The 20,905-nt window shown below is 40.4% G+C and overlaps 1 protein-coding gene across 1 annotated transcript in view; it reads left to right on the forward strand.

Annotated features, from left to right (window-relative positions):
• The window catches only part of gas7b (growth arrest-specific 7b), a 95,821-nt gene that overhangs the window by 19,380 nt on the left and 55,536 nt on the right, over positions 1 to 20,905 (forward strand). Inside the window, exon 2 of the mRNA XM_084741438.1 lies at positions 15,305 to 15,422. Coding sequence (XP_084597564.1) covers positions 15,305 to 15,422 — 118 coding nt within the window. The remainder of the gene's footprint in view (positions 1 to 15,304; positions 15,423 to 20,905) is intronic.

The raw sequence follows: 20,905 nt of genomic DNA on the forward strand, positions 1-20,905 counted from the left end.
AACAAACTACAATGACAGAGATGTAGCTACGCTGCTCTCAAGAGTTTTTATGTTAGTGTCTTTATTTTGTGTGCGTCACTGGTGGAGTTTTGAAGACCAGTATTGAGATTTTGGCCTACAGCTGCAGCTTTTCATTTTTGTGGCGAAGAGTACATGTATAGCAGCACTTACATGCAAAAAATACCATTTCTGAGAAGCTTAACTCATCCTAAAAATCATATAGGTTAAGTAAAATCGAAGGAACGCAGCTAAATGGCTGTCCGCACCAAGAACAATAACTCTAAAAATATTGTTTTAAACATTGTTGTAGCCCAAGTAGCAACTGGACTGCAACTTTATAGCTGTGGTGTGGACTCAGACAATATTTTTATAGTTATAGAGGTTGTTCTTGGTGTGGGCAGCCATTTCTACTCCCTGGGGCTGCAGCTAATGGTTATTTTCATCACTAATCTATTAATCAAGAAAACAATCAGAGTGATTAATCAGTCATTTAGTCTGCAAACATCTATAGACTAATGTTATAAAGTAGTGAAAAATGCCCATCACACCAATGAATATCTTGTTTTGTGTCACCAACAGTCCAAAACTCAAACATATTTTATTTACTATCAGATATGACAGATTTTTGCATTTTTGCTTGAAAAATGACTTCGTTGATTATTAAAATAGTGTGTCAATAGCTAATTGATTGACCAATTGTCTCGGTGTTTATGTTCATAGAGATGAGTAGTAAGAGTTACACATAACTGACTTTACAGTTTTAGGAACAAGGCCCTTTTACACCAAATAATTTCTGGTTCTCCCGCGACCCTTACGGACTAAGCGGTTACAGAAAATGGATGAATGAATGAATAATTTCTGGTTCTTGAGCTGGTTCTGTTGAAGATTTTTGGAACCTTGTTGCTAGCAAGCAAACCAGTCCACTTTTCCACCAATTTTGAGTGGAACCATTGTAATCAAGGATGCGTCATCAACAGAGGACATTATATAATGCACAGAATATGACAAACCCATTTTGGTTCCTAAGGAAAAACCACTACATTTAGGTTTTCCAGGTCATTGTAATCTCAAGAAAAGATTAAATTGAAGGCAACTAGACTTGTTTGTATGTCTTTGAAGACATTTCGCCTCTCATCCAAGAAGCTTCATCAGTTCATGCATGTCAGACTAGTCTGAGCTAGTCATGCTGACTAGTCTGACAAGTCCAGTTGCCTTCGATTTAATCTTTTCTTGAGATTGCTTTTAGGTTACACTAAGGAACCAACTTTTCGGGTTCTGAAACAGTATTTTTGGTGGAAATGCTCTGAACAGTTCACAATTTGCTGCATAGAAGTTCCATGTTGTAAAAACTTAAACTTACTCATAAATTCAACTCTTTATTTGTTATGAAGTTAATGTGCAATTTCATCTTTCAAAAAAAAAAAAAAAAATACTCATTTGGACTTAGAACCGAAATGGAGCTGGCATGTCAAAAGTCATCATCTATCTTACACAGGAGCAAGACACATACATTCTGCGCTTCTTTGCCTCTTTTTGTAGTTGTGTTAATTTTTTGTGGTCATTTAGTGTCTTTGTAGTTGCTATGCATCTGTCTGTAGTTTTGTGTCTCTTTTCTTCCTATTGAGTTGGCTGTTTTTCTTTGTATCTGTTTTGGTCTCTTTATAGTTGTTTTGTTTATTTTTGTAGTTGTTTTGTTTCTCTTTGTAGTTGCTTTGTTTATCTTTGTGTTTGTTTTGTTTTTCTTTTTAGTTGTTTTGTTCTCTTTTCTTAGTTGTTTTGTTTCTCTTTGAGGTCATTTTGTGTCTTTATTTATTGGTCTCATTGTGGTCATTATGTGTCCCTCTGGGTCACTGGGCCTGTGACCAATAATCAGTAATCCTTGGAACTCGCTTGGAGAACCCTAATCAGGGCCACGAACAGGGTTTCTAATATAAACACAGATTTTCTGGAAATTTCTACATCTCATCTCTTTCATATATTTCTAATATATTTGAAATATATCATAATTTTGGAATAATCCATTTAGAGCTCCATGCTTACCTGATAACTTGACAGCTCTCTAATTGCTGGAGATTCAACAGGCGTCACATTTTTTAAAATAGCAACAACTGATAATTAAGCCCAAGCCGGCGTTGCATTTGTGCATCAGCATATTTGCTCCTGTGTGCGTGTTGACTGGGCGGCTGGGTCTCTTTTCCCACAGACACTTGCATCAGCGTTTGTGATTGAACTTCCCAGTAACCCGGGCTGTGCAGATATGACAGCGTTGCCACAGAGAGGGAAGGTGGAGGTATTTATGAGTGAATAATAGGAAACAGACACTTCCCCTGTCTGTCACACCTCTGTTCCCGTGCGCCTCTGACATGACGAGGTAGAAGCAGCAGGAAAACAAACATCACAGTGTACATCCACTGTGTACCTCGCTACTATTTCAGCAGAAACTCCAAACTAGAGATGGCTCACGCTCTCCAACTGCATCTCATCATGAAGGAGAAGACTTTGTGTTTGTGGCTGTGTGCTTGCTTGTGGCTGTTTACAGCTCAGCTCCAGTATGTATACAGCTGGAATTTGTTTGGTTTCTCCTCAAGACGTGCACGCCTGTATACAGTATGAAATATCTTCACAGTGTAGCAGAGAAGAGGAGCATGCAACACACTGTTTTTCTAGGAATAACTAATTGGAGTGAAGTGAAGGCATGATTAAGTTTGCACTAAAAACATCTTGCAGCTTTCTTTTGGGTCTCGTTTGAAATTTTTCATCATAGGTAACAATGACTAAAGCAGAATATGATCAAGCAGCTACTGAGGGAGCTCACAGGTTGTTCATAAAGGGAGCAACCTATCATCAATTTTAGTGTTTTACGTCAGTAAAAATCTCATTTTTCTGAAAGATGTTTTCAGCCTTTTTATGTTGTGATCATCCTGCCTTATATTGGTTTAACCAATAACCAATAATTTATGATACCAGTACCTTACCTTGCGAGGCATCTGCATTTGCAAGATCACAGGATTTCACAAGAATCCATCTTGTTGGGCTTCAAGTTATCTGTTTGTGTCCACACCAAAAGTGGTGCAGCCAATCAGTGTCCTAGGAGGGACTACTGGCAGCTACCGGTGTGATTTATGTATGACAGCATCGAGAAGCATCCATAAAAGTGACTCATTTCGAAGGAACAATGGCAGCTCTTGAAGAGGTTAGAGGAGATACTGTGATAACATCAGTTACATCAGAACTGGAGAGTATTTCTTCATCGAAAGAAGAGAAGAGAACAACACTGAAAGACGCGACAGACAGATGGTTCATGCAATCATCTGCCAAGTTTTTGAAAGTGCCTGCACTTTTCCAAACGGTTTCTAGGGACGACTCACCAGATGCTTATGTGTAACAAACCATCTGGCATGTCAGTTTAACTACTGCCAGTACCCTTAAAGTTTACCAGTGGAGTATTTCATTTGTTATTACCCATCATGTGAATGGAAGCATTCCTGAAATAATCTTTCCACATTTTCTGCATTTATTTCTATCAGATGGCAAAGGTATGTAGTATAGCTATACTTTTGAACATTTTGGTAGCATCTCAGCATGCTGAACTGCTGACCTCATCATATCACAAATTGTACAGGTTGTAGTTGCTGTGGCTAATTGCACATTGTATTAGACCGAAGAATGATTGCGGTGATTGGCTGTGGGCAAAACCGTACAATTGTATTCAAATTGTGGCTGAAATTGCAATTGAGATATGTGATACGATTAGTGGGAATGATCATTTTTGTGTTACAATTTTCATTTTTACTGAAAATCAAAACTTAAAATTGTGATGGTGTGACACTTGTTGACTTCTGTACCATCTGGAGATGAAGATTTTTAGGCCACCTCTTTATAATGCTATTTTCTAAGTAATTTTTCCTTTTTCAAAAACGTTTCATCTGGTTCTGGGAATTGTTGATATTGCACCTGGCCATATTGCGATTAATTGTGCAGCCCTAGTTTTGCAGATAATTTGGACCTCTGAGGAGGAGGCGGTGTGACACAGAATAAGTGTATATTTAGAGATTATTGGCAAAGTTTCAACAGATGTTTTGACATATTTTTTCTGTGACTCTGGGTCCCATTTGGGATCTGTTGTAACTATGCAATCCAGGTTTCTTTGGTTACCTGCAGCTAGTATTAAACTACACAGTATACAGACAGTTTTTATTTGGCCCCTGGTGCTGCAGTCTAGGACCATTTCCACATCATTAACAGCTCACGTATCACCTCATGCTCGTGTTCAGGAACCTCTCCGCCTCTGGATGTTTCCAGCTGGAAACTGGACAGCCGCTCTGACAGACCTTGACCCCTACATGCTCTCTTCTACCCAAATCCAGATGTTTCCACAGGGGTCACTAGAAGTCAAGTTCATCTTGCACAACATAGCAACAAGATACGGTATATAGCAAAAAAGCAATTTCACACCCACTAATGCAACTTCACCATGCAAACTGCACACACACACACACACACACACACATACACTCTGTCACAGGTCAGGAGGTGCTGAGTCACTCAGGCACGTGTGAGGACAGCTAAACATTAGTCCTCTCCAGTAATCCAGTCTGTTGAAACTCTGGACCACTGAGGCTGCACATTGGTCCTCCTCCACACAGCCAGTGAGTGGGTGACCAACATCTCATAATCCATGTGATCTCAGACAGCGACAGTTGCATCTGATGACTCACCTTTTCAGGACAATCGACGTCTGTGTAGTAACCTGCTGAGAGCTGACAACTCAGGGTTTAGTTGTTGCTCAATGGTGGAGTCTTTACAGCTAAAAATAATGTTAGTCTGACGTCAGTGGAAGAATGAACTCAGTAAGGTTATTCTGTATGTTACAGCCACCATAGAGATTACTGAGATTAATTGTATTATCCCATGGATTTTTTAAATAACATGAGAGTTACTCATGAGTTATGTTCATGCATGAGCTCATTTAACTCTTTAGAGAGTTGCTTTTAGATCCAATAATTGTTTTTTTTAGTCATCTCTTTTCTTGTTCTTGATCTTTAAACATCAAAGGTCCACTTAAAAAAAAATCAATGTCAGTTTAAGCATATGCTATATTTAAAATATTTTCACTGCTTTACTTTGCGGTCTGACAGCGTTTTCTGACTGACTATAAGCCAAATATTGCTTTCAGCAAACTAACCAAACTCCATAGGCGAAAGTAGCAATTTTGCAACACGGGAGTTGCTGGTCTACCACTGCTCTGATCTGTTTGTTTGTGTTAATATGCGACTTTTGTGAATCTGAACTAACCTTTAAAAGCACCAAAGTCACACAACAACATAAATAGACTAACTGCTTGAGGCAGCTGAAGAACAGCAACGGCCTTGTCCTGTGAGGAAAAAATGACTGATTTTGCCTATGGAGTTTGGTTGACTTAAACTGATTTTTTTTTTTTCAATTTTTTTTTAGTGGCTTTAATACCTTTTGCTGCTGACCCTGTCTATAGCTGTATTTTGCTTACCTTCCTTGCTGATACCCATCTCTACTTTTTCTAACCATGGGCGGATTAGAATCTACTGCAATTAAATACACTGACTATTGATAAGTACCTCATATAACCCTACTTCAAATAATACGAACTGCCCCTTTAACTCTTTAGAGAGTTGTTTTTAGATCCACTTATTTGCTTATTGTCATCTCTTTTCTCTTTCTTGACCTTTAAAGGTTACTCATAAAGGTCCGCCCAAGAAAATCAGTATCAGTTTGATTCCATGCTATATTTAGAATATTCTCACTGCTTTACTTTGCCATCAGACTGCCTTTTCTGATGGGAAATTGCCATTATACAAGCCGCTCTCTGAACCAACCAAACACCATAGGTGAAATCAGTAATTTTAAAATACAGGAGTTGCTGGTCTACTGCTGCCCTGATCTGTTTGTTTGTGTTATTGTCTGTCTTTGGTGAATTCAAAGTATCCTTTTATAACACCATAATTGCATAATAGCGCAAACAAATAAATAGATCAAGGCAGTGGTAGACCTGCAACTCCTGTTTTCTTTGAGGTGAAATTACTGATTTCACCTATGGAGTTTGGTTGATTTGGAGATTGTGATATTTGGCTTTTAGTTTTTCGGTCAGAGAATTCTGTATGATGGCAATGTAAAGTGGAGAAAATATTGTAAATATAGTATGCAATTATACTGATATTGCTTTTTTTTTTAAGTGGACCTTTTTTAAGTTACTAATATACCTTTTGTTGCTGACCCTGTCCACAGCAGGACATTGCTTAGCTTCATGCTGGTACTTGTCTCTGCCTCTTCTAAATGGGAGCATGTTGACTGGCTTCCACTTTAGTCAGTACACTGACTATGAATAAGTACCTCATACAACTCCACTTCAAATATTTTTAACTGTCCCTTTAACTCTTTTAGGATCCAATTATTTGTTTTGAATCTCTTTTCCTTTCCCTGACCTTTAACTGATGTCAGTTTTTCAAAGTGAGCATCTCCGCTTCTATTCTGTCCCCTGTCATCAAGTAAATAACTTAAATGATGCCGTAATCCTCACTAGAAGTGAGATAATGCCCTGGATTTGAACTTCCTTTTAATGTGTGTAAAGGGGAAACGGGCAGAATCTTGACTGTGGGTCTCAGCTGAGGCTGTTAAAATCCAGGTGAAGGGCTAATGGCCGAGTTTACTACGCTGTTATTCTGTGACTGACCTCAAAGCAAGGCTGGCTATTTATTTAAAGGCATTTCCAAGGGAATTTAACAAATTATTCTTGGTTTTCCAGGCAGGGAGCCAGTGTCACTGAAATAGAGAGACCATGAGGTATTTTGTTTTCCATAATAAGAGATGCTGCCTGTGTTTGGGGGTGTGTGGGAAATGTCTATAATCCGAGAAAGAAAATTGTGGGATCTGTTTATAATACCAGGAAGACCAGCGAGGCATTTGGTTTCTTTCTTTTTAGCATCATAAACATTTGACATGTTACAGTTCCTCCTCAGCTACAACATTTTGATGCCAAAAGAACTTTGATTAAAGGAAGAGTACAAATATCCTAAAGAATTTTACTAATGTAAAAAGCAATGATCAGGACCCCACAGTTAAATGGAATCATGATCTTTATTCCTACAACTTATCAAGCCTTGCATTCGAGTATTTTACATTCAAACCATGTTTAAGGTTTAAGTTATAAGCTCCAAACCTGGGCTACGTAACAAGCTGTAACCACAATATTGACCAACACAGTATCACGCCAAAGTGTCTAATAGACTCGCCACCGTGACGGTGTCACGTTTTGCCTCACCTAAGTGTGAACTTCACAAGTTCTCATTCCGTGGTCAAGTTTGTAATAACAAATGCAACATCTGGTTAGACTTTCAAAATAAAGCTTGTTGAGAAACATATCACAGTTTAAGTAGGTTTAGGCAACAACACTGCTTGGTTACAGGAGATTTAGGAAAACATTGTTTGGGTTGAAATATTTCCTTAAAGGAGCAACATGAAGCCATCGTAAAAAACAAATACAGCAGTGGAGCCATAGACTGTATATTAAATATGTTGTAATCCTGTTTAATATACGGTCTATGGTTGAAGCGAGTAGTTCCTTCCCGCCCTCTCCTCCTCAGACATGCCAGAGACAGGCAGGCTGCAGGAGCTCCACGGGAGCGCAGGATGCACGCAACCTCACAATTTGACAATAACAAGCGACGACAGGTCCTACACTATAAGTCGATCAGCTGTTTATAACTGTCAGTTGTCTGTCAATGTAAAGTTAAGCCCGTTATCCTGAAAACAAAAGCCCACTGCTCTGAAATAACACACTCTGGATGATGAGTTAACTGGCCGCCTGTCTCACTGCCTGCCAAACTCCATTAACATTTTGCTCAATTTAACAGTTATAAATATCTGCACCTTCTACACGATTGTTAATGATTTCTTACAACTCATAAACAGACACTTAGTCATTCTGCAAAAAAAAACTGCATCCACTGATTAATATGAAATGGATAAACGAAGCATTTATTCTGGTCTGGAATGGAATTTTGAAAGGGGGACACCACGGCTGTAGCATTCATGTCAAGTGAAGCCAGTATTTCAACTTAACATATATCCTTGATCTCCAATGACACATCGTGGCCATTTTATTATTTATTACTGTAACTATATGACAGATTTCTCCATCAACTTCAACTGTTTTCCTCACATTGGACCTAAACCCTGGTCCCATATGAGAAGCCTGGGTTTTACCCACCAATCCATCCTGTCCTCATCCATACTATGTGCGCCTTCATACACATGTGTGTTCATTTCAAACCTAGGTGAGGCAAAATGTGACACTGCCACAGTATCCTCTAGTGGATTGGTGGGTTTATTGCATGCTTTGCTGTGTGTGACTGGGCAGACATTGGCATATTATAACCTTATAAATACTGTAAATAAAGTCACTTATTTACAGCTATAGCAGATTAGATATGGAGCCACATTAGCATTCATTTGTCCAATATTCACTGTCTTTTTGCTCTTCTTCTTCTGTCTTCTTCCTCTTCCTTTTCTTTGTATTCTCCTTGGTTGTCTTCTTCTTCATCATCTTCTCCTTTGTCTTCTTCTTCTTCTTCATCTTCCTATTTCTTTTCTTCATCTTCTCCTTTGTCTTCTTCTTCTTCATCTTTTCCTTTGTCTTCCTCTTCTTCGTCTCCTCCTTTGTCTTCTTCTTTGTCCTCTTCATCTTCTCCTTTGTCTTTTTCTATTCCGTCTTCTTCTTCTTCTGCTTTTTCATCTCCTTCATCTTCTGCTTCATCTTCTTCATGTGCATCGTGTTCCTCTACTTTCTTTTAGTCTTCTCCTCTGTCTTCTTCTTTTTCTTCTCTTCTCTTAACTTTAAAGGTGAAAACACCAAAAGCAACAGTTTAAAAATCTTGTTGGAAGTTATTTTGGGAAATGCAGGAAATCATTGGTTTAAACAAACTGGACCTAAGTAGAAAGAACGTTCCTTCATATTAATCATATTCAGTATCTGATGGTGACATTTTAATTAAAGCATATTTCACCAGCTCACAATCTATTGGTAAAAATAATATTTGCTCCTAGACTGTGTCTTATCTTATCTTCATGTTTCTCTAATGACTGTTGTAATGACTAAGACAGGTTGAATTAAAGTGGAGCACAGGCATGTTGAGAGCGTCTGTGGAGCTCACTGACAGCAGCAGTGATTGTTGTGGTCGCTCCTCAGTCATCGCGGCCCGGGATGAGTCCTCGTGTTCTCTGCCAGGGGCTCTTCTGGCATGCTGTGAATGTGGAGCCAAAGGCAGTCTGGGGTTTAGAAGGTTAACCATCTGGAATGGTGCATTATTTAATGTTGCATATGCCGAGACAAGCTGGCTCGGAGATTCGTCACACTTCCCACCACCAAGGTGCTCCCATTCTCTCACTCATGTCTGCGTGTTTTATGTGTCAGATCTGCCACGAACTTCTGTCAGGGGGGAGAATTTCAACTTGTGGATCAGAAAAACTGTTCAAGTCAAAGCTTTGCTCGGTTTTTGGGACTCGGCTTGAAGCAGATCTGTTGATGTTTCAAAAGACAGAAACTCACACAGGAGATTCAGAGGCACTTTTATAACCTAAAACGTTTTCACGTCCAAGATTTTTGCATATTATCCATGTCCTTCCGACTACAGGCGGCCCACTCCCATCTGTCTTCGCCTGCTTCTGAGAGCCATATCTGCTTAGCTCAGTGAAAAACAATACTGTGGTATCATTTCACCAAACAACAGTCTGGAGGAAAGCAACAGGAAAGTCACCAGGAAGTGCAGAGAAACCCTCAAGTATCCTTTGTTACTGCAGAACAGGGCAGCACCGATCCAATGGAGGGTAATCACAGCATAATACCAATGATCTAATGCTCTGTTTGGTGCCAGTTCTATTGAAATCTATGGCAAATGCATGGTGAAGCACGTTAAAACCCAACATGTGAAGAATTGCCTCCACCAAATGAAAGAACACACATGAAAGAACACACAAGAAATAAATACTGACTGAAGAGAATTTGCTGTTGATCTCCAAATAGTATCCAGAGATGATTATAGGCATACTTTACTGGGCTCATGTTGAGTTAAATTAAAATGCTCAGCATGGCAAAAAAAAAAGTTCAATGTGAAGTGTCCCTTGAAAATAGAGAGTTCAGGATAAACTAGACAAGGTCGCTCAGTAAGCGCAGATCTCTGCCAGGCAGCCTGAAAAGAATATTTGGATGTAACCACCAGTATTTTGATTAGTAACTGTAATTTAATTACATTTTTTTCTCAGTAACTGTAATGGATCACAATAACATTTATTTGGAAATTTAAAGATCTTGTTAAGTAGCAATAAATGTGTACTCTGGGTCTGCCACACCACAGAAATGTGTGTTAACCACCCACTCAAATTTGGATGATTAAAAAAATTGCAAAGTATATAAAATTAGGTCTCAAGGTCATGGAAAAATGGGAAGTTTTCTCTGCTCTGAAAAAGTTGGGGTTGTGTTCGCTCCGCTTTCTCCAGCATGACTTGAAAACGTCCTGAAGCATGGATGTTCCAGTTAGCAGCTGTATTGGACATGTCCAGACATGTTTGAGCCACAAGAGCCAGAGGACAGTGACAGGATGGTATTTTTTTTTCTTCTGTGTCAAGTTTGTTGGAACTGAAGTGAGCTGAAGTGAACTGCTGGGCTGATTTGGACTGAGATAGTTGCTGAAGGTATGTTTGTAACTGACTGTTACGGATCAGTGAGGGGGAGGCGGTGTTGTTCGTGTGCTTATATAGTGTTAGGCGATCATGGCTTCTCGCACTGTCAGTCAAGCCGGTATTCATACGACATCGTTTTTAGTGTTTTAACATTTTCAGCAACGATTTTCTAATGTATAATGTGTTGAGAATATAAACTCCAGCATTACTAGTATCCTTTTTGATATTTGTGTGAAACATTGTCATAATTAGCACATGTATTATTTTGTTATGGCCAAAAATGCATTTTGGGGGATCAGAGTGACTTTTGACCTTCAACCACCAATATCTAAGCAGTTGGTTTGCACCAAATTTGAAGAAATTGCCTCCAAGTGTGAGATATTACGATCATGAGAACAGGATGGATGCAAGGTTACAGTGACCTCTGACCCTCGGCCACCAAATTCTAATCAGTTCATCCTTGAGTCTGAATCTCCCCCGGTTGCGTCAGACGGTTGTGGTGGCATTGCAGCAGGTGCTTCATTATATGTTTCATGGCGTTGATTACGGTAGGCAATGTGTAAACGTTTTCCAACTGGTTACTGTCAGCCAATTGGCTGGCGATCTAGCTCTCACCTGCAGACGTTAGCAAAATAAACTGACAAAAATCTACCCACAAAAAAACACACACACACACACACACACACACAAAAAAAAACAAGCAATGGGCTGAGTTAGTGCCTACGTGCACTCTTCTGACATTATGCTGGTGCATATTGTGTTCAAGCAAAATATGACAAACTAACTGCAAGATTGAAACATAAATGTGTGGATGAAGTGTGGGGCTCATTTTTGCCCCTGGGGCCCCCTAACAAATCAATCTGCTCCTGCTTTCACTCATTGCGTGCTCTACCCCGTTTTCACACAGATATACACCAGATCAGTGAAAACAAATGTATTATGAACCATGTTGTTTGACTTACGAGCAACATGTGTGGAACAACTGAAGGGCGCCTCGCCTCTGCATACATCCATGTACTGTAGCACTTAGCTCTACTGTAACTGTATCTGTGGTTTGGCCGCCATATTGACTTTTTTCTCCCTCCATTTCTTTTTCAGTACATAAACATGAGATCCTGTGTCACTGACAGGATTGGAAATAGCTCATGTTTTTCTTTAATGGCATGTTGGGGTTCATCCATTGTTACATCCATGACTGCTTTTCACTGCTGGAGGAGATCGCAGGACTATTTAAGCAAATCCATTTCTCAAAGGCGCACGAAGGACAAATATAACAGTGACCACCGAGACCATCAAAGGGAAAACATTGCTGCAATGCTGTCAGACACTGTGTAATTACATGTAGTCATAAGTCACCCGGGGTTGACATGGATTCATACTCTCCAGTCCAATGGGACCAGAGCGCTCTGGGTTTCTTCCTCCAGCAGAATGACTTTATTCTCTGAGGTGATGCAGCTTTCACCTCCGGGCACAGTTTATGCTCAAATCAATACTTACTGCCGTTTGATTACCACTAGAGAAATGAGCTGATGAGATAGTAAATATCTGTAAAGAGGTGTTTGCTTAGAGCTGATATTCTCCGTCCTCGCCCTGTTGTGAGGCAGTGTCTTATGATAATGAATAGCATTCCTGTTTTCCCATCACCCACCCTGATCCAAATACGTCTCCACAGTGGTCTCCCAAGACTTTTCAGTCAGAGAGGAGGATTCGGGCCTGTCAGTTTCACTGATTACTGGTTTCCTCAATCACAAGCGTTTCCTGTTTTCACTCTGTAGCATGCAAACAGATGAACTGACCCATACCCTCCTGAACTGTTCAGGAACATCAAATGTCTTGCTATGAATTGTAGTGTTATCTGACATTCGAATGCATCACATCTTGACCGTTTGCGGAGCCTTAGCTAATGTTGCTAGTCCTGTCACAGTTTCCGTTCATGCACGGTTTACAATTAGCCCGCAGGAAGATTTAGCCCTTAAAATATTTGAAGGAATGGTAGGCAAGTTGGATGAAAGCAGGCTTCTCATTTCTAGCCGGCGACTGAAAAATTGGCCTTGGAGGTCATTTTGGTACTGTAGACTTTACGGATTAAATGACAGCTGTGCCGTAACTGTGCAAAAGAGGATGTTCATTGATCATGCGCATGGTTTTGGTGAACAGTGAGCTGGGCGTATGAATTTGCAACTAACGAATGTGAGCTTTGTATTTTTTACAACACTCGGTGTGCCAGCTTATCATGGCTAGTACAGTTGGCAATTCAGACACAGCCACTGCTGAAACCAGTTCTACTTATTTGAAGGAGTTTTCTGAACAAATGACAACAGATTCCAAAGGAAAAAATCACATTTTTATGCAAATTGAAACCGTGCCTGCCGGGTTTGAATAAAGCAGTCCCAACATCGGCTACAGCTGCAACATATTTGAAACGAGGGTTGGGCGATGTCTAACAAATGTGGCGATGTGGCATGTGATGATGTCCACAGTGAAACGTTGCTGATGGATGATGACATTGTCGTGTTTTTGTGAAGAGTGGGGGCTAGCTTTCCCATAACAGAAAAGCCAACTTGCCCAACAGCTCATCACTGTAGTCACCACCACTTTCCACTGTCACTCCGATGGAAACCTCCAGCTGTCCCTCGCAACTGAGAAAAGTCTCCAATGAAGGGAGCAGGCAGATTAACTCTCCCATCCCTGCCAGGCGAGTGTCCAACATACTTCCCTGTGCCGGGTTTAAAAGGGCTTTCGTCTCGGCGTCCGTAACTTAGCTTGAAATAGGTTAAGCTCGAAGCAAAGTTGAACTTAAACTACGTGGGTTTCCCCCAGTGACCCGCAAGATCTGTGGCTCAGGGCCTAAGTTGACCCCCCCACTGGGCCTAAATGTTGGGAACTTTTACATGTTTTTTTAATGTAGGGCAGGGCCAGTATACCTGATGAAGGTCGTTTGGACCGAAACGTCAGATATTCAATAAATCACTAGAAAGCGAGACAGTTTGCGGGAATCTGCTATCTTTTTTCAAAATGTAGGGTCCTATGAAATCTGTATTATGGCTTTTTTTCAATTACTTGAGGGCCTTAATGCTGCCATCAGTGTGTTGCCGGCCCACGCTGTGCCCCTGTCAAAAAAGACACTTGACACATGTTAAAAGATTGTCACCACCAGGCCTAACAACTTTGCTGGGGAAAGCCCTGAACTAATTTTAATTTGTGTGAACTGAAGTGTGAGTTAGCTTGCGAAGTGTGAACTGTCACTGTCAGATTGTATCAGACGTAGCTAGCAAGCTAATGAAGCTAACTTTAGTTCCATGAGTTGGCTGAAAAGGCTGTCCTCAGCTGACTTTTGAATGTTTTCAGCTGATTTGTTCTGAAATGATGCGCTTGTGCATTGGTGTTACAAGTGTTTCTCCTGCTGGTCCCACCCACATGTCCACTGACTTTGACACTGGGGCAACATCACACAGGCTCTAGGCTCTGAGAAAGTTTTCAAAGTAAACATTTATGGATTAAAAAATGAAAATATCAAAGAGTTATAATTGCCCTTGTTGCAGCTGGAGGTGTCCTGGCAACAGTTTCTTTTACAGAGGTGGTCTGTGGGGAAAATACGTTTTTTCTCTGCAGTAAAACAGTACAAATTGGCCTTGTTACTACTGCTGATAAAAAGCTAGTTAGCCAGACAGGCTAACGTCTGCAGCTTGGCAGTCAAACACACCATTTAACCCATTCCATGCATGTTTGCTCTTGTGTTTCTGGTTTTGAAAAGGCTAAAAAAAAGTCACCACCCTCCAACCTCTTTAAATGCTGAGTACTTCTCTTACTACAACCATGCACACAACTTTATGTGTAGAAATCCAGAGCTTGGCAGACCTTCCATGCCTAGCTGTGATTGTGAAGCTGTGATTGGACAATCGCTGTTCAGAGACGGGGTTTAGCGAACGGTCATTTATGTCTGTGACTGCTGCCAAGCCTCCTCCTACTCCTCCTACTGTATTGTATTGAATCATATCTATTCTGCTGAGACTGGATTGAGTTTCCTCGCAGTTACTAAAACGAACCTCCTCTAGATGCTCGAATGACTTGGCATGGTCTCCAATAACCAAACTGTAGCTGACATGGAATTTCATGTGGCTCTCCCAAGTCTCCAAACAGCATCTCCACAATGTGTTACAGTGGTCCCGGCCTGTTGTTTTGCTGTTAATCAGTAGCAGATGTGTTCAGTTTGCCTACATGCTCTCTCGTGTTCTCCGGGTGTATGTTGCAAACTCAGGCTCTCAGTCCGACTGCAGAGGCAGTTTGTTGTTCCCAGAGCGACGGCAGCGGCAGCAGCTCAGCCCGCTCTGCTATGATGTCACTGCTTGCTGGTTGTGAAATACTTGAGGAAATGAGAACCTCATTGCACCCGAACTGAGTGCACCACATTTCTTCTGCAGCTGATCTGCAGTGGGGTTTTTTATCTTCTTTTCTGTCTTTATCTCCAGCAGACCCTCGAGAAATAAAACTTTGTTTTGGGTCTAACATGATGTTTAAGGTTTGTTTGTTTTGTTTTGTTTATGGTTATTGACATTTGCTGATTCTGTTTTTATTGCTTTTTCTGTTCTGACAGAGGACAGCGTCACTGAGTCAGCTCCCTGTTGAGGACCTCAGAGACCCCCTGCCTCCTCAATGGAGATGCTACATGTCTCCACAAGGGCGGCGATACTATGTCAACACCACAAACAATGGTAAGTGTTAATGAAACATAACAGTCCAGGACACAATTTACTCTTACATAGCCTTTTATATAACTGCTTTGACTATTGATATCCATCCAAATGTTACAGAGGCTACTGAGCCAGAGTGTGGCTAGCTTAGCTTAGCCTAGCATAAAGACAAAAGATTCAGGAACACTGCTAGTCTGACCTTCAGAGTTAAAGAAAATATATACTTACCGACAACTATAGAGCAGTCTTATTTTAACACTGTGTAGTTAACTTGCACAGAAGTGACATTTTTAGGTAAACTCAGGAGTTCTCAAACTTTTTCATGTCAAGGACCACCACAATAGATGCACATTAGACCACAGACCCCCAGTTTGAGAGGATTTTGTATGTTCAGTCACGTGACACGGAGACCTAAAGAGCAAAAACAATGGGCCAACATGGCAGCTCACAGTGCGTAGACGCAGCACAAGCCGCTAAAATTTCCTTGTTTCAAGCCCCAAATATTTGGATCGCCTCTCAACTAAAGAAAAACAAGGATATGAAAGCAAAGTACAAGTTTTGACCACTTGTGATTCATATACAGCACCCGCCGTGTATTTGAGTTGCTTAAGTCCCTGCCAGAGCTCCACTTTGGCGATGTTTATGTGAAGAATCCCTCACCTTACACTGCCGATCTGGATGAAAGCTTACAAAAGTACAGACAGTTACCTATAAATGTCCCCTATAAATGCATGTGTACTCTGACAGCTGCCGTTTTTTGCCCTCCCTGAGGACAGAGGCACGTTTAACGTCACAATCTCCTCCTTTCTCCTCCTCCATTGTTTTGCCCTCCGAGTGGACGCTCCCATACGGACGTGACGCCACGTGAAAACAATGAATGAGATAACTGATAAATACCAGTAAAGTACTGATATAGGATCCAAGCTTTAAAAGTAGTAATGGAAAGTTGAATTAGATGGAAATGATCTGCTTTTTGGATTTTGCTCAGCATCAGTTGCTTTCAATCCTGTACCGCTCCTTTAAAGGTCTTTTGCTCTTTTCTTTTGTAATGTTGCTCTTACTTTCTGTGAGTGGAGCTTCTTTCTCGCAGGTCCACTTTGTGATATAGACTGTAAAATAGGTCATGTCTTTGTATACAGATATTACCCACTGCAGGTTTCAGTGGTCATCTGGCATTTTTGTACTTGCTAGCTACAAATGGTACTACTGTGATCTAGAAGGAGTGAGTTGGCAAAAATGTAGAAGATTAAATGTTTTCAATGCATCTGTGAGATGACTCCGGAGGTGACACCTCATATTTTCTACTTCTCTCTGAAAGACGTGCTTGAAAACATTCATTTCCCTATTTTAATTTGTCACTTTGCACAAAAATATTTCCTGCCTCGCACCCCGGCAACACTCTGGATCGAAAATAAAACAGTTTTTTCATTAAAAAACGTTCCACCGAGGAGGCTGTATTCATCATAAAAAATGCTACCTGAGCGATTTCATCCGTCAGTAATCGAGTTAAACGCACACTCAGTGTCTGTACGGCAGTGATGGTACCAGTGAGAGACAGAGGGCGTAGAAGAACTGATACCGCTGATAGTGCCTTGTTTCTGTCAACACAATCACCACTCAGTGTCTCCCTGAACACACACATTCACGCACACACACTGGCACGGAGACAGCTTAATACCCTCCTCTGTTCGGCAGACATAGCAGCACGGCCTGTCTTTACTATCCCTGCGTGACCTCACTGTAAAACCTGACTGATGATACTAATATCTGATCCTGGCAGCTCTTGTGCGCCTTTGACTTCAGGATGTAATAAAAGTGAGAACGGGCGGGTCTCTGCTTACCAACACACAGACGGACTCACAATGGGCCTCGATTAACAATGCCGCTGCGTTCTTAATACTTCATTCACATGGATTCGGGCAGACGGACAGCAACGTCTGGACTGCACAGAAAAAGAAACAGACAGTCAGACAGAATGGCAAGACAGCAAAACAAAACATGCTTGACAACATGTTGCTGTGGCGACTCCCGAGGATTAAATCTGGAATAAATATATCAAACAAAATAATTTTGTAGAGCTGCAATGATTAATTGATTATTAAATTATTGCCAACTATTTTGATTAATCAGTTTGAGTAATTCTTTAAGGAAAACAAGTCCAAATTCGCTTTTTAAATGCGAATATCTTCTGGATTCTTTACTCCTTTCTGACAATAAACTGAATATATTTGGGTTCTGAGTAAAACAGGACATTTGAGGACATCATCTAGGCTTTTGGACATTTTCTGATATTTTAAAACAAGCAATTATTAATCGAAATTAATCGTTCATTGCAGCTCTATTATACTAGTTACCATGTTAAAATGTAATATATAATATTTAAATTACTTCAAAGTATTGTAACTGATTACATTTGATTACTTTGATTACTTGTCCAAATGTCTAGAGTCATGTGAATTGCTTTGATTGACAGACAAGAGATGTTGCACATTCAAACAAAAGAGCCAATCAGGAACAGCGCTGAAAATTTGGGTGCATGTTGCCAACCGTTGCAGCTGTCCAATCATTGCTTAGCAACCATACCTAGGGCAGCGCAGGCCTGTCAGGCTTTGCATTTCTCTCTGTGTGCTGTCAGCAAACCTTCCCCTTTTTTGTATAGCAGTTTGTACTCTGACAGAGCAGTTAAATTAAACTGGACGGTGTAACACAGCTAATAAACTACAATATGTTCCCTCATTCAAACATTCATTTACTCCAATTATAATGCACACTCAACAGTTTACTCTGTAGTGTTTGTTAAATGGAGATTTCAGACACTTGTAATCATCATCACTAACGTCGTCACCGACAGCTCTCTGCATATAAAATGGGGCACATTGCATCGAGGGTGTGTTAGCAGAAAGTAGTGCTAGCCAGTGCTGCCAAAGGAGAGTCCATGCCAAGGACTCTGGCATTGACTTTACAACCGGACTGTGCCTGCTATAAAAAGAGGGTTTCAGTCTGCTTCCATGCAGTTTATTTGCAATGTGAAACTAAAGCAGGCCAACCACAGAAGTTTATAATAGTAAATATGTGATTTTAGCATGAATTCAAAAGCTAAACTGCTTGTTAAAGAAGTTATATCTGTGTATCTGCATTTCTTTTATTTATGCAAGGTCATTTGGTAACTATGGTAACAAGCGTGCGTGTCAGATCACGATGTGGGGATTTTCCCTGATACATTAGAAAGTTGAAAGGATTGTCCTGAGTTTGAGCAGTGTTTCATTTAAAGTTGAGTGGAATGTAGCAGCAATTAATTATTATTAATTATTAATAAATTATCATACCATAATATTACAGTACAAAATGCCTCTCGGTCTGTGTTACTATTTATATACAATATGGCAGGGATGGGACCAAGTCATTGTTTTGCAAGTCACAAGTAAGCATCAAGTCTTTGCACTCGAGTCCCAAGTTCTAAACCTGTAATTCTGGACATACCGACTACAGTCTCATCTTTATTTATTTTGATGTTTTGACTTTAATTTTGATATTTCGACTAGAATCTTGAAATTTTGACTTTTATCTAGACATTTTGACTTTATTCTCAGCATTTCAAGTTTATTCTCAAGATTTAGACTTTATTGTCAAGTTCAACTTTTTATAGTTCAAATTCTCAATATTTAGTCTTTGGTCTTGACAGTTTCACTTTATTATCAAGTTTGACTTTTTTCAACATTTTGACTTTATTCCCTGTCTCTTTTTTTTTCTTATTGGTGAAAAAGTGTGACAGAAGAAAGTGACACATACAGATACAGATGTAGATGACATGGGTTGTATGCATGTGTTTGTGTGTGTGTGTGTGTGTATGTGTGTGTGTGTGTGTGTGTGTGTGTGTGTGTGTGTGTGTGTGTGTGTGTGTGTGTGCATGTCTAACTGTTTGTATGAGAGGGAGTGATCCATTGTCCAGTGATGTGATGCAGTGATGGGGTATATCAGGAAAAAGTAATCAATAAATAATAATCAGAATAATTATTGATGACTGTATTATTATACAGTCATCACTAATTATAATAAAAATAATAACTACAATATATGATAACTAACCCATTTTGAGATGTAATTATATACATGTATAACACCTACCTATATACATACATTGTAATGATGCAGTAATACCTGTTAGTAATAATTAATGTTGCGGCAGTGTGAGACCAGACTTTACTTTATTCTCGACATTTCGACTTTATTCTTGACATTTTCACTGTAACACTCTTCTATTCTGTGTGACACCAAACAAATGAAATAAACACGTACACTAAGCCACAGTGAAGCGCTGCTGTCAGAGACCAGAAATTGATTTTCTGAAGTGAGCCCACGTAGCACTGATGATGCAGGTTGACATTATCAAAACTGTCCAATGAATAAGTTACCTGTCAGTCCATATCACTTCAGCTCTTGGTATGTTTGTTCAGTGATAGCGTGACCCAGACGGACCAGACCAAAATGAACGGCACCACCAGCTGTGAAAGCACCTTAAATCACTCATACGTGCCATCAAATCAATTCTTGCGTGAGGCCTAAAGACTCTGTTTACCTGCGTCGTGGTTTAGCAGTCACTTAAAAGTGTAACCATCACATCAGAGCAGCTCACATCATGTTCGTCTCTGATCATGGTCGCAGTGGTCTGATTGTGGCCATGGGAGGGGATCTAGAATTAGCCGAGAGCTCCACCCAGCCACGAGACCAGGGAAGTCTCTCCTCCTTTCCCTCTTTTTTCCCTTCTATTTATGACCGTCTTGAAGGTATTGTTATTAGATGCTTTAGCAGTTAAGATAACCTCGAAACTTTTGACTCTTCCCCCTCGGTCTCCACGTTGTTCCTGCGGGGATTCCACAGATCTGTTTTGTCTTCGTGTGACGGGGTGTGCAGGCTTTTCTTCAGTAGTAAAACTCATCATATTCCTGAGGGACGGACTCTGAATTGACAACAGTTCCGCAATATGTCCTAAGAGAGAAGATGATTAATTTTTCATAACTTTTTGCACGTCAAATAACATCTGTATCCCCGCTCATAAATAAAACAGTGTTGTTGCTGTGGTGTTGTAAAAGTGGCCTCTGAGGGCACAGTAAACCTCCAGGACTTATTTTCTGTCTTTGCTGCATGATGACTAAATGAAAGCTTGGAGAACACACACTCGCTGTACTACAGGCCTGTGGTTCTTTCAAATTCACCACCGCGGCGACTGTTTCCAAACAAACCCATCTGATAACATTTTCCCTGAAACATTCAGTATTTATAGCATCTCTGCTATTTTCACTGCGGCCTCCCCTTTGTTACTCTAAAGTTCAGCTAGATTAGATACTGTCCTGCCTGTGTGCGTTTTGTGTGTGCGTTTGTGTTTCAGCATCGCCATGGTAACGGAGCAGTGTGCGTGGGCGAGGGCTGCATGTCCTTGTGTCAGAGCTTGTTTTTTTTTTTTTCTAGGTTTTCCTTCCTGTGTTGCTGGGTGCAGTGGTGCAGGG

Source organism: Lutjanus erythropterus, chromosome 17, assembly GCF_056507025.1.
Source record: "Lutjanus erythropterus isolate fLutEry1 chromosome 17, fLutEry1.hap2, whole genome shotgun sequence".
NCBI lineage: Eukaryota > Metazoa > Chordata > Actinopteri > Lutjaniformes > Lutjanidae > Lutjanus > Lutjanus erythropterus.